We start from the raw sequence: 13512 nt of genomic DNA on the forward strand, positions 1-13512 counted from the left end.
TATAATTATAGGGATTTTTAAACCCTTCCTATTTTAATACATCACAAGCACAATCAGAAAGTGGCGAGTGAATCTAGGACTTTTCCGTTTCTACTTTTTTTTCTTTCCGTGCAATTTATTTTCAAGACTTTGTAACGACTTTACATAAATACCTTTAACTTAGTAACAAGACTTTCATGAAGCTGGTCGTAATTAATGAATGACTTATGCACTATACAGGTTATCTTGACAACATTATACTATAGCTCGACTATATTGGGTAGGCATGCCCTTCTTCCTTTTCTCCGCATGGCGCCATTGTTGTATATCGCATTGGTTAATTTCCATGACATATTTTAATCATCAGTTGTTACTGAAGCTCCTACGCCTACCACTATGCCTCCACCGAGAGACAACATCGATTGCGATTTCGAGGAGGATTTCTGCGATTACACGCAAGAGATCGACGCTGATTATGGAGACTGGATAAGACGCAAAGGAAAAGATACTACCAGCACTTTTAGCAATACTGGACCGAAACTGGATCACACCCTCGGCACTGGCGAGGGTAAGTAGGAGAAGGTGGAAACTAAGTGGATGTAATACAGTGTGTCATCGAATAGGAAACTAGAAAATCGACGTCTCATAAATCTTGTATATTATCAATATTTGTATTCAAAAACCTAATCATAATCGGTGTTCCGTCAGCTCTCTTTGTATATACCACGTAATATAAATCATATCAAATTTTCAACATTTTATCAGAAGATGGAAAGTTATTTCAGTGGGCATCCATACACTTTTTCTCATAAAAATGTTTATTATAAAGTATCTATGTGGGAAATTATGGATTTTCATTTTACTGTTTGTTTATTTAAAAATTGAAGTCAGGGTGAATAGCCCTTAAACACTTTTTAGCATTTTTTTATTCGGATCGAAACTCGATATATTGTGTTACTTACAAAAAAGATCAATATTTGGTAAATGCCAAATTAAAAACTGCCAAATTAAAAACTGCAGGTCTTAAATAAAAAAGAAATTGGATCTGGCATTGAATTTATCTTTTATTATAAGTTTCCCAAAAAAGAAAAAAAAGTAGAGTACATTATAGCTCCTTTTGAAGTGAACTCTGCATCGTTTGAGATACTTTCAATCCAGAAGGAGCTATAATGCACTCTACTATCTAGGATGTACTCCAAAGGGATTGTTCCCTCATCTCTATCCATGACGAGTGTGATGAGGGATCAGAATAGCTCTTACGTATATAGAGAGTAAATCGTTTTGGAAAATGATAAATTGAAACTTAGTTTTTCATAAGAAAATCAGTACAAGAAAAAAAAAGAGTAGGCGAATTGACGACCAAAAAAAGAAATATGTAACGCATTTTTCCGTAGGGGTAGAACAGGATTTATAATAATGTTGTTCTTCAATTTGTAACATGTGAAGGCTACGTCGCGAGCTTTGATCCGTACGAATTAAAGGGAGTCAAATTGGGTGACCAGGCTGCAATGAAATCCCCCGTCATATCGCCGAAGACATATAGCCGTTGCTTGGTCTTCTACGCCTACTTGTATGGCTATGGAGTAGACTATTTCACCCTTCAGATTGTTGAGTGGGGAGGTAGATTTTCCATGGACCCACCCTTTGCGATATATGGTGCTCAAGGGGAGAAGTGGCTCGAGCTACAGATGGATGTCCCCTCATCCAACCTGCCCTTCCAGGTGAGATGACTAGGAATTGGGCACAACTGTTTTGTGGATGGTTGTCGATAATTCTTTTGCCAGATTAAATTGATCGTGGTAATTTGTGGGAAAGTTGCAGGATCGGTTTTTGAAATCAAAGCCGGAAGTGATCAGGAATGTAATAGTTTAAGTTGAAAGAAGGAAATATTGATTTTTGTATTGAAATACATTAGCACAGACATGACTTACAGACGAAATCCAATGGGACTGATATCAGTTAAAACAGATTGCAATCATATACGAATATGTATCAAAACGGCGATTCTTTATTTTACTACCAAAATCTTAAAGTAGGTGTTTGCATACGTCATAATAAACATCTGAATCAGTAGGCAATGTAAGTGTCATGGGATCTACTAACATGACTATATCTTTATAAACAGAGGATGAATTATGCCATTGGATTTTGACATAGGCTTGTGGGTGGGAAATATTTCATGAACATTATCATTGCATCCTCACAGATCGTATTCGTTGCTACAGTTGGCACGTCAAAATACGCTTCTGAAATAGCCATGGATGACGTAACCCTCAGGAACGGAAAATGTCAATCACAAGGTAAAAAAATAAGTATTCATATTTTACATTCCGTTCTCTACCTTCCCTGAACTTATTTCAATAAAATATAAAAAAGACCATATAAAAGGGCCGCAAAACCGTCAACAAAAAACGTTAAAATGACCATCTGATTGTGATCAGCCTTCCCCCTCCCCTCCCCCTTCAAAAACCATTCCGCGGCCCCTGATACAAGTATGTAAGGGAAGGTATTAATTTCAGATTTTATGCAAGGAAACTGTAATTCTTTGACAACGTCTGCGCTCAATAAATGCACATGATTGTAAAGTTTTGGGGAACACAGAATAATTAAAAATAAGATGGAGCTATTGATCTTTAATTTTCTTTTATCTGTGCAAAGATATTTCCATGGAGGACCTCGAAAGGCCTACACAGACATTAACATAATTGATATAAATCATTAAATAAACCTATGAAGTAAAATTGTATTACTGGACAAAACTAAAGAATTTGTGTATGGAATTGCATGCATGTTGATCAATATAATTTCAAGTTACAGATCAAAAATCAGATATAGGATTAAGGTCAACATAGATTTAAGTGAAGACAGAAAAGAATAGCGATATCTATGCTCAATCGAAATGGAGCATTGCCAAGTGTTCATCACTTGTAATTATCTGAGGAGAGGGTTAATGTTAAGAGAAGCTATTACGCGTTACAATCTTAGCCACTCCACAACTATCTTGAATGTAAAATGACGCATGACGTCGCACAAATCTAAGTGACGCTCCTCTATCGAATGGTCTCTGAGCAAGTTTATCACGTCTGTTGAAAAAAAATGCAGCTTATCATTAAAACTTGGTATTCGCATATTGACTCACAATTTATCACCTTTTAGGATCCACGGAAGCTCCGACAGACTGGGCTGCCAATTGTGATTTCGAATCGCCTACCGACCCGCTCTGCGGTTACACCAACTACAACTACAACAAGTTCGATTGGATTGTGCACAGTGGTAGCACCAGCACCAGCAATACTGGCCCTTCGGAGGATCACACGACGGGAACTGCAGCAGGTCGTTAGAGTATCCCAATTGTCCCAATCATAACTTGCGTGGAATTCTTGATTTTGATTGGCTGTCGATCAGCGTTACCATGGTAGTTACTATTGACTGGCAAAGTTGCCACAATAGTTACTTTTATGCAACAGGACCATGTTATGAACAAACCTTCAAGGGTGTTCCTACACACGAATAAAAATAGGTCCAGCTTTGCACCTTTAAGGTGCAGAACAGGGGCCCGTAACACAAAGCTCAACGATGATCGTATGATATTTTATTCGATTGATTGCATTGCTAACAATACACAATAAATCCTGAAAATCAAGCGTACGATTAATTGCTAACCTTTGTGTTACGGAGCCAAGATGTCACACTGGGTAAACCAAAGTTTTTATCATTTAAAGTGGTTTTACATTTCATTTGTCATTTAATACTTGTTTCTCCACATTTTTTCCAAGCTTGACAACGATTAATAAAATAAAAATCAAGCCTAAGCCATTTCATGTAAATCATAGCTCAGGGTAAAGCAAATATCGCCACGATGGCCTCGGTTTGTGGGGGAGTGGTGTGGGGCGCAATGTGCTCTGCAAAGTATGTTGGGCAAGGAAACAGGTTAAAAAGGGTAAAAGATATCTTAAAGGAAACCAAAACCCAAGACGAGAAGCAATCTTATTGGAAAGAGTAAAATGAGAGGAACAATTTTAAAAAGTTTCATCAAAGTCGGTTATGAAATAAGCAAGTTATGGGAGTTTGAAAACTCTTGTTTTACTTTCTATGGGGATCCTCAATTTGGCAAACGTGCTTCAAAATGGCTGATTTTGTTGACAACTCTCCATTTGTTTTGTACACAAATTCTTAGATTTTCCTCATTATCTTTCAAATTGCATATTGCCTCCTTCTGTTCACAACATATGTCATGAGGACATATAATTCACATCACATATGTCAAGGTCAGGAGGAGATAATGTGAAATATGTGAAATGTAGTAAAAGGAAGTGGTGCTCACTCATGTGGAAACATTTTTCCACAATTATATCGTCATTTGGTTAAATGGATCTATACCAATGTTAAAATGTGGAAAAATCTTCAGGATATTACAAATGTATAATTTTACAGGCTTTTTCCTAAGTGTAAACGCTTTTTTAAACGCACTGTATAGACGACTACTTACAATTTTCAGCTATTTCCAAGCGTACTTACATTATCTTATTTGGGGTTTTTTTGCCATACAGGACATTATGCTTACGTCGAGTCGTCCATTCCCCATCGACCCAATTATCGTACCACGCTGGTGTCTCCTATCATTAATAGCAGGAACCAGGATCTCTGTGCCCGTTTCTACTACCACGCACACGGCAAAGACGTAGGATCGCTCTCCGTAGATGTTGACATTGAAGACTTCTACAGTGACATCACTCCGTTTTCTTTCTCAGGCGAGCAGGGGGACAGATGGCTTCCTGCTAATGTTGATATACCAGCTAGCTTCACTGGAATCTACAATTTCAGAGTAAGGCGATGTTGTATATATCCTCTTTCTTATGATACTTTATGCGAGTCCTTACTAACTTGAAATGCTCTTACCTCTCTGTCTGACAGTTCAGTTTCTGGTATTGTTGCATGGTATCTGTTTGTGTGTGTGTGTTTTTTTTTTTACATTGATCCATTCATCCATACCATGCAGCCTTACTAAGCAAAACAGTGATATGGTTTACCTTTGCTCAGATGAGCAATAAGGGCACATTCCTGAAAAATGGAAACATATAATAGGGAATTTTCGCTTTTACTACAGAGACACTCTCTACAACGCATCGACTACTTTGAAAATGCAATTAAAATCACCATGGAGAGCTGAGAGGATTTTGACGAAAGTTGGTGGGCTGGGACAGCAGATCATACGAAGAGGTGCCACGGAAGAACAGCAAATATGTCGTTGTCCAAATGCTGCCCCTGTCCAAAATATAAAAGAAGAAGGTTTCATGGGGTTAAGAGGGGGGCTTACAAGACATTGTATATTCAAACATTGCTACTATTGTTAAATCCTTATTATCATAATTTTCATCATCATCACTTTGATCATCATTTACATCAATGTGTCTCCCTCCAGCTTGAATTCTCCACTAAGAAAATCACCTCCGGTTTTGAAGGTGACATCGCCATTGATGACATCATGTTCTTAAAACAACCATGCGATGGGTATCCATCTGAAAGCACGTGTAACTTTGAGCAAGGCCTGATTGGGTGTGACTACAGTACGGATAATGCCGCCCAATATCGATGGCAGTGGTATGATCTCCTAGCCATCGAAGAACCGCCTCTTAACACGAGTGAGTAGGATGAAAAATCTGTTTCTGTTTCTGTTATGCCAACTCCGTGAGGAACTCGGCCGGACAGCTTTTCGTCCGTATAACGCCACGCTGGCATATGACCAATTATACAGTGCGTATCAAAAAACACTTATTAAAGATACTGTAAAATTATACATTTGTAATATCTTGAAGATTCTTCAACAGAGTAACAATGGTACAGATCCATTTAAAAAAATGACGATATAACTGTCGAAAAATAGTTCCGCTTGAGTGAGCACCATTTACTTTTGAAAAAATATTGAAAAATTACTTGCGCAGAACTTTCAAATAGCTATGCGAATAAAAGTAGATCTTAATCATGAAGAACACGTAGAATTTAGCTAGAAAAAATGATTTAAAGATATATTTTACCCTTTTAACTTGTTTTCTTGCCCCAAAACACTTCGAAGAGTGCATTGCACCCCACCGCACCCCCCCCCCACACACACACACACACACCGAGGCCATCGTGACGATATTTGCTTTACACTGAGCTGTGGTTTACATGAAATGGCTGAGCCCTGATTTTCATTTTTTTTTTATCATTGTCAAGGTTGGGAAAAGTGTAGAGAAACAATTATTAAATGAAAAATGAAATGTAAACCCACTTTAAATTATAAAAAATCTTCGTTAAAAATGCTGGAGATGTCTGATATAAGCTTTTGTTCCGATTCAGTTATGTCCTCAGATCCAGCTGGCACAAAAAGGGTTAAGGTTGTGCTTACCAAGTGTTTGGGTGGCAAAATTGTTACAAAATGCTCTAATGTATCCGTTAAATTTCAATTGACTAAAAGTGCAGGGAAATGTATGAGAAATGTTTCGCAAGGTAAGTTTGATTTCGCCCTTTCCCCTTGACACAGCGTGAAAACGAGCATTTCTGCGCAAACAGATTTCTGCAAGCTTTACAAATAATAGACAGTGCTCACTCAAGTGTAACATTTTTAAAAAAACTTTTACTTTCATTGGATAGATGAGACCCAAACCCAAAATTATATGTGAAAAAAAATTAAGCACATATTGTATATTTTTTAATTCCTAGGGCTTTTCCAAAGTGTAAACTTTTTTGATAAGCACTGTATAGGGAACAGTTTACGTCCAAGATGATCAAGCATAGTGGCTGGCCTTAAAAGCAACAGAAAAATAATGCGGGTTTTTTATCAGAGTGGAGAGTATGGCAGAGCTGAAATTCAAACTAGTGAACCTTGCGATCATGAGTCCAAAGCTCTAACCACTAGATTACCTTTATGCTCTAAGACTGCGCGCGACGCATTTGTCATTTGTTTGGTGCATACGTTAGAAATATCCGATTCAGTGTTGCTTTAAATAACTGTAGAGAGATTTAACAAACTGTTGAAATCAGGTTTGTTACCCTAAGATGTCATCTCGTTGATGTAAATTCATACCAAGAAAATACTAAGATTCAAGTTAACCTATGAAGATAGGTAGCTTTCATTACCAGCATATTGACTTAGGGAGCATTTCATCAACAATGCGACAAAAACAACCTGAATACATTCTACATGTTCTAGAAGACTGAAATGAACAGGATCTACTTTGTATTTGGTAAATACTCGCAAAATGAGGCCAGATATTAGAACATACGCATTGCAGTATATATCGCAATGTGATCCTGTGATGCAGTATGTTGTTCCTAAAGAGAGAGAGAGGGGGGGTAGAGGTAGAAATATATATCAACTCAACAGTTAAACCTCATTGATTTATGTTATTCTTCTTGGTACCAGTTCCTACGTCTTACTTGTACGCCAAGGCTTCGAGTGCAAGTGCTGGTCAGACTGCCGTACTCTCTTCCGCAATCTATGATCTCAACGGTCGGACCCATTGCTTAACAGTCGATACTGTCCTGACTGCTGACAGCGCACAGCAGCTACTGATTCAAGCACAAGATACAAATACAGAGAGGAGAATAGATATCGGTCGCTTATCGGGAGACATCAGTGGTTCTTGGATAACCGGCAACTGGACGGTTCCCGGCGACCTCACCGATTTCCCGTTTCAGGTAACTCGGACAACACAATAAATCAGCTTATATTTCAGGATTTCACAAAGTTCATTTTATGTAACTGTACCAGATCTATATCCATGATACAATGACAATTAATCTTGGCTTCAGAGACTTCCTTGTGAAATCGTTGTTTAATGCAATAAACTTCCAATAAACTTGTATGTGCATTACCCGATTAACCACATGAGTATGTATATTGTGTTAACCTGATCCTTATTAATGATGACTCTATTCAATGTACATAATTTTATTGAAAAAAATACTTATTTTTTTATTTATTTTCCTGGGGGTTTTAATCAAAGGCATTGCGCATCATTCTGTTACCTCTTTCATAGCATTTTACATTTATATATCGATATAATTACATGATATTACAATGATTATCTGTATATGAATATGGAATGGGAAAAAAGCAGTGTTTGGTGCCCGTCGTATTAACATAAGCACACAAACACATCTATGTAAGATAAATGATTTCATCGAAATATATATAAACGTCAACCAAATCAATGCAAGTATTTTTGAGCATTCAAGTATCTATTTGCTTTTTTTTTAGTTCATCTTCACGGCGGTATATGGTTCCACTACACGAGGAGTGATAGCAATCGACAATGTCGTATTTTCAAAGCATCTGGATGCATGCGAGAAATGTAAGATAAATACAGATTTTAAGATTGAAAGAATAGTAGACTGCTATTTTGTATTCATAAACATAATCTAATATCTAATTTCTTAATGATAGTGATTTTAAGTCATACACTTCTGAATTTCACATCCAAATTGCAATTCGTTTTTTTTTATTTGTGTGTAAAATCAAAGGTTTATCACAAAGTACCCCTATCAGTAATGATTTCTTTATATTACATGGTATTTAAAGTATTGAGAACAAAGCTTGGCTACACAGTGTGTTCAGGGTTAACGGCTGTTCATTGTTATCATCGGTGTAGCTTTCAAGCTTGTCATGAAAAATAAACAATTTTCAATTAATTCCGAGAAGAATGCATTTCAGTAAAATAGGAACAATTAAATTAAGATTGAACTCCTCTTTTTCTTTGCAAATGGATATTGATATGTTGGAATACCTACTCAGTAATAAGTGATGAAAGCAAATATTTTTGGTATTATTGAAAAAATTGAATTGTATTAATGGAAACGACAAATAAATACAGCATTTAGTTTGTAGAAAGCTATATTGGGGGATATGTTAATAGTATACGTTATACAGTGCGTATCAAAAAAAAGTTTACACTTAGAAAAAATCCTGTAAAATTATACATTTGTAATATCCTGAAAGTTTTTCAACATTTTAACATTGGTACAGATCCATTTAAGCAAATGACGATATTACTGTCGAACAAATATTTCCGCTTGAGTGAGCACCACTTACTTTTGAAAAGTTAGTGAAAAATTATTTGCGCAGAACTTTGAAATAGTTATGCAAATAAAATTAAACCTAAATCATGAAGAACATGTGGAATTTAGCTAGTAAATTGATTTGAAGATATCTTTTACCTTTATTAACTTGTTTCCTTGCCCAAAACACTTCGAAGAGTGCATTGCGCCTCACCCCACTCCCCCACACACCGAGGCCATCAAGACGATGTTTGCTTTAGACTGAGCTGTGATTTACATGAAATGATTTAGGCTTGATTTTCATTTTGTTAATCATTGTCAAGCTTGGGAAAAGTGTGGAGAAACAAGTATTGAATGAAAAATGACATGTAAACCCACATTTAATGATAAAAACTTAATGAACAAGGTGAAAATGTTTGAGATAAACTTTTATTCAGATTCAGTTATGTCCTCAGATCCAGCTGCTGGTACAAAAGGGGTAAAGGTTGTGCTTACTAAGTGTTGACATTTTAATTTGGTTGGCAAAATTGTTACAAAATGCTTGAATGTATCCCTTTTATTTCAACTGACTAAAAGTCCGAGGGAAATTTATGAGAAATGTTTCGCAGGGTAAGTTTGATTTCGCCTTTTCCCCTTAACACAGCGTGAAAACGAGCATTTCTGCGCAAACAGATTTCTGCGAGCTTTACAAAAATGGACAGTGCTCACTCAAGTGTAACATTCTGTCAAAACTTTTACTTTCATTGGATAGATGAGACCCAAACCCAAGATAATATGTGAAAAAAATACCCACATGTTGTATAATTTTTAATTCCCAGGGCTTTTTCAAAGTGTAAACTTTTTTTTGATACGCACTGTATATGAGTAAGTTGCATTTTAGGTGAATTATTATTACTCTTATTATCATTACACTCTTCAAATGTTGTGCAACATACTGTCCACGCTACAATTGGTTTAAAAAATTATCCAATTCTAGGTAGTTTTCAATCAATACTGTAAAGTTTTCACTAAGCGCACACATTGTTGGTTTAAAACTACCCAGAATTAGATAAAGTTTTAACCAATTGTTGTGTGGACAGTATGTTGCCCAACATTTAATAGTGTGTTGTAACTAGTACTATTATTTATTATTATCATGATCATCATTATTATAATTATTTATATTATCATTTTCTACATATTCCAAGGTAGGCATGTAATCTAACGTAATGCCATTGTTCGTAACCACAGATGTACCTCTTCCAACAAAAGAACCTATAAGGACAAGTGCTCGCCCGGTATCGGCCTCCTCCTCCTCATCAGCATCTTTAGTACCGACCATGACAACCAACAGCGTCGCAAGTCGTCAACCAATAAAAGACAACGGTTCTAATGTCGGCATGATCGTCGGAATCATCATCGCTTTCATCATTGTCGCAGCAGCCGTTATCGGTGTTGTACTGTACTTCAAATACCGAAGCTCGATGGGTTTGGGTTCTTTAACGATCGGATATAAGAACGAGAAAATGGATGCGATGCCATTCTCTGGGGTAACCCCGGGTAACGGTGGTGGAGGCAATATGGATCCACAGGTCGTAATTGGTGGGGCTAATTTAGGGTCAGATGCATAATAACCCATGATATTGGTTTAGGCAAAAACAGTTTACTATAACTTAATATAGAAATTTTTGAAAATACGATTTCTTAACACATCTCCTTCCAGTGTGTTAACATAAAAAACATAATGAATAGTAATCATGTTTACAGTTTATTGGCATGATTATCAAATTCAAGTCCTGTCCCTCCACCTTTGTTACATCAGACGATTAACCTAAATATAATCGTGTCAAAAGTAAAAGATTAAAGTGTATTTATCTCTTCGTATTTACACCTTCATAATAATAATGATAATAATGTCATATATACTTCCATTCTGAAAGCTGTTCTACCAGCGCGCTGGTAGAACTGCAGCGGTCCCTGATTAACATGATGTTATTATGCCTTTCTCTAATTCCTACATATAAAATACAAACGCGGGAAAAAAAAAGTTCATCTTATCAATATTACTATCTTCAAACCACATTTGATCATAATTAAATTTAGAAACGTACGAATTTCATGAAAGGGAAACACAAAATTCTGCATAACACGGGGGTCGAAAGAGAGAATGAGGGTACGGTAGGGGTCGGTATGTGTGTGAGGGTGTGTGTGGGGGGGTGTGTGTACTGTGTGTGAGTGTGTCTGATTTCAAGTGCTTGCATGTAGGAGTGGGTCTGTTATAAATACAGTTTATTGTCTATAAATAATTTTGTCCCTCATTAACTCAGCTATTATAAAGTTGTATATAAGAAAATAAGAAATGAAAAATCGTATATACTTTTTTCCGTTCGCCATAAATAAAGTTTATTCTCATTTTTTATTCATCATGTTCATGATATTGGGAATTCATTTGTACGGGTGTAATCTTGTTTAGTGCGTAGAAATAGTTTTGGTATTGATAAAATGTTACAAATCATTCCCTTTCACAGCAATCAAATCATTTGAAAATTAATAACCGTAAATATCTAACAATAATGAAAGCATGCCATTTTATATATTTGTCAAAAGAAGCGAGAAAGGGCCGATGAAATGTGATCTTTGTTCATAGTAATGTGATTGCAATACGTAACTGAGTCGTTTGTACTCATAATGCTACTCAATTGTATTCTTGTTTTTGAAATAAATGAAAAATTAAGGAAATTAATAAAATGAAACTCATACCGTTTGGTTCCTTGCACTTATTATATTTGTGGTATTAATGTTGTAACAGTTGATATGATTATTTCTCATTACTTCAGTTAGTATATACACGGACCGACCAGAGCCATGGTTGACTTAAAAGGGTTAAACTTCGTAATTCCGAAGGTTCGAAACACGTAAATTGCCTATACCTCAATGTTCGTTAATCCGAAAACGTAAAAGGGTTCGTTAATCCGAACATTTGTAGAGTTAATCCAAAGGTTCGATAATCCGAAAACGAAATAAGGTTCGATGTTCCGAAGGTTCGCTAGTCCGAAAACAAGATAAGGTTCGTTGGTCCGAAAACGAAATAAGGTTCGTTAATCATTACGTTTTCGGACTAACGAACCTTCGGAATTACGAACCTCATTTCGTGTTCAGACTTACGAACCTTCGGAATTACGAGCCTTCGGAATAACGAACCTTCGGAATAACGAACCTTCGGGATAAATGAACGTTCGAAATAACGAAGCTTCGGAATTACGAATGTATGCGATTTAAAATAAGGAGCCAATGTGTTGCAGTGCAGGTAGATATCCAGGGAAAGCTGGGTACGATTCAAGCTCATCATAGTATTGAATTGCCTTCTACATTTCGCTATATCATAAGACAAATGACATCAAATCATAAACTTAACTTCAAGCATAAGAGGTAACAATGGACACTTGAGTTTTGACTTTATAAGCACTCCAACCTATCCAATGCCTTGGTCTTGTACAGTGTTTAGTAACAGATTTGTGAAAAGAAACCTTTGTTCCACTTTCTACTTGAATTGTTTTTATTTACTCGCGCGAGAAGACCGTTATTTAATCGATTGATTGTTCTGAGGAACACGATTGATTGTTTTGAGGAACACGAATGATAAATCGTATAGGGACTTGTTTTCTAGCAAAGATACTAATTTGATGACCAACATTTTGAATGATTAAAATTCTTCGCTCAGACTCAATAACAAGGCAGGTTTTGTGCTGCTCTATGCCCCTTTAGTGGAAGGTGCACTTGTCTACAATATAACATGAGTGTTATTATTCAATGCTCGAATATATCTTTTGATACACCCAATGGCATCATCAAGGGGGGCACGGGGGTATTTGTAGCCGCCCCCTCCCCCCAGAAATTTTTAAAACTGAAAAAATGTAGGCCTATAGTGAAGGCTCTCATAACATTCACATCAAGCTATACAGTGCTCCAAAACACCATTTTCATTTTCAAGAGTTGGAACGTTTTCCAATCCAGTCACTCTATAGCTTCCAACAAAACTAGTCACTAGAATCAATATTTCAAGTCATTATATTCAATTCAAAATTTTGCTCGTCTCAATTACAGTGGCGGTTAATTAATATAAATATATATGTTCAGTAGGCAGTGGCGTATTTTCCACAGGGGGACAAAACCGTCCGCCAAAAAATTTGGCAAGCAAAAGAAAAAGGTCTTCTATCGCAAATAAATGATAATGTACAAGAAGAAAAAGTGACAAGCAAAAAAAAGGGAGTCTTCAAGCCCGTCAAGGGGGACAATAAAGGTATTCAAGCTCGTCAGGGGGGCAAAAAAGGTGTTTCATGCTCGTCAGGGGGATAAGTCCTTTGCATGGGTTTTGACTCGTTCTGGGGCAGACTGCCCCAGTAGGTACGCTAGTGTCATAACATGGGGTTCAAAAATCCAGTGGTCAAGTCAATATGCACAACTTCTTCTTCTCATAATTCGAGTTTTCATTATTTGTTTTAGCGAGATGTTCAT

The 13512-nt window shown here is 36.6% G+C and overlaps 1 protein-coding gene across 1 annotated transcript in view; it reads left to right on the plus strand.

Moving 5' to 3' along the window:
* The window catches only part of LOC121415951 (MAM and LDL-receptor class A domain-containing protein 1-like), a 28740-nt gene extending 16986 nt beyond the window's left edge, over positions 1 to 11754 (plus strand). Inside the window, exons 12-20 of the mRNA XM_041609360.1 lie at positions 347 to 547; positions 1426 to 1700; positions 2186 to 2279; positions 3136 to 3312; positions 4530 to 4804; positions 5402 to 5621; positions 7385 to 7659; positions 8222 to 8315; positions 10249 to 11754. Of these exons, the coding sequence (XP_041465294.1) occupies positions 347 to 547; positions 1426 to 1700; positions 2186 to 2279; positions 3136 to 3312; positions 4530 to 4804; positions 5402 to 5621; positions 7385 to 7659; positions 8222 to 8315; positions 10249 to 10628 (1991 nt within the window). The 3' untranslated portion in view covers positions 10629 to 11754. The remainder of the gene's footprint in view (positions 1 to 346; positions 548 to 1425; positions 1701 to 2185; positions 2280 to 3135; positions 3313 to 4529; positions 4805 to 5401; positions 5622 to 7384; positions 7660 to 8221; positions 8316 to 10248) is intronic.
* The last annotated feature ends 1758 nt before the right edge of the window (positions 11755 to 13512 follow it).

The sequence above is a fragment of the Lytechinus variegatus genome, chromosome 5 (genome assembly GCF_018143015.1).
Source record: "Lytechinus variegatus isolate NC3 chromosome 5, Lvar_3.0, whole genome shotgun sequence".
In the NCBI taxonomy this organism is placed as follows: Eukaryota; Metazoa; Echinodermata; class Echinoidea; order Temnopleuroida; family Toxopneustidae; genus Lytechinus; species Lytechinus variegatus.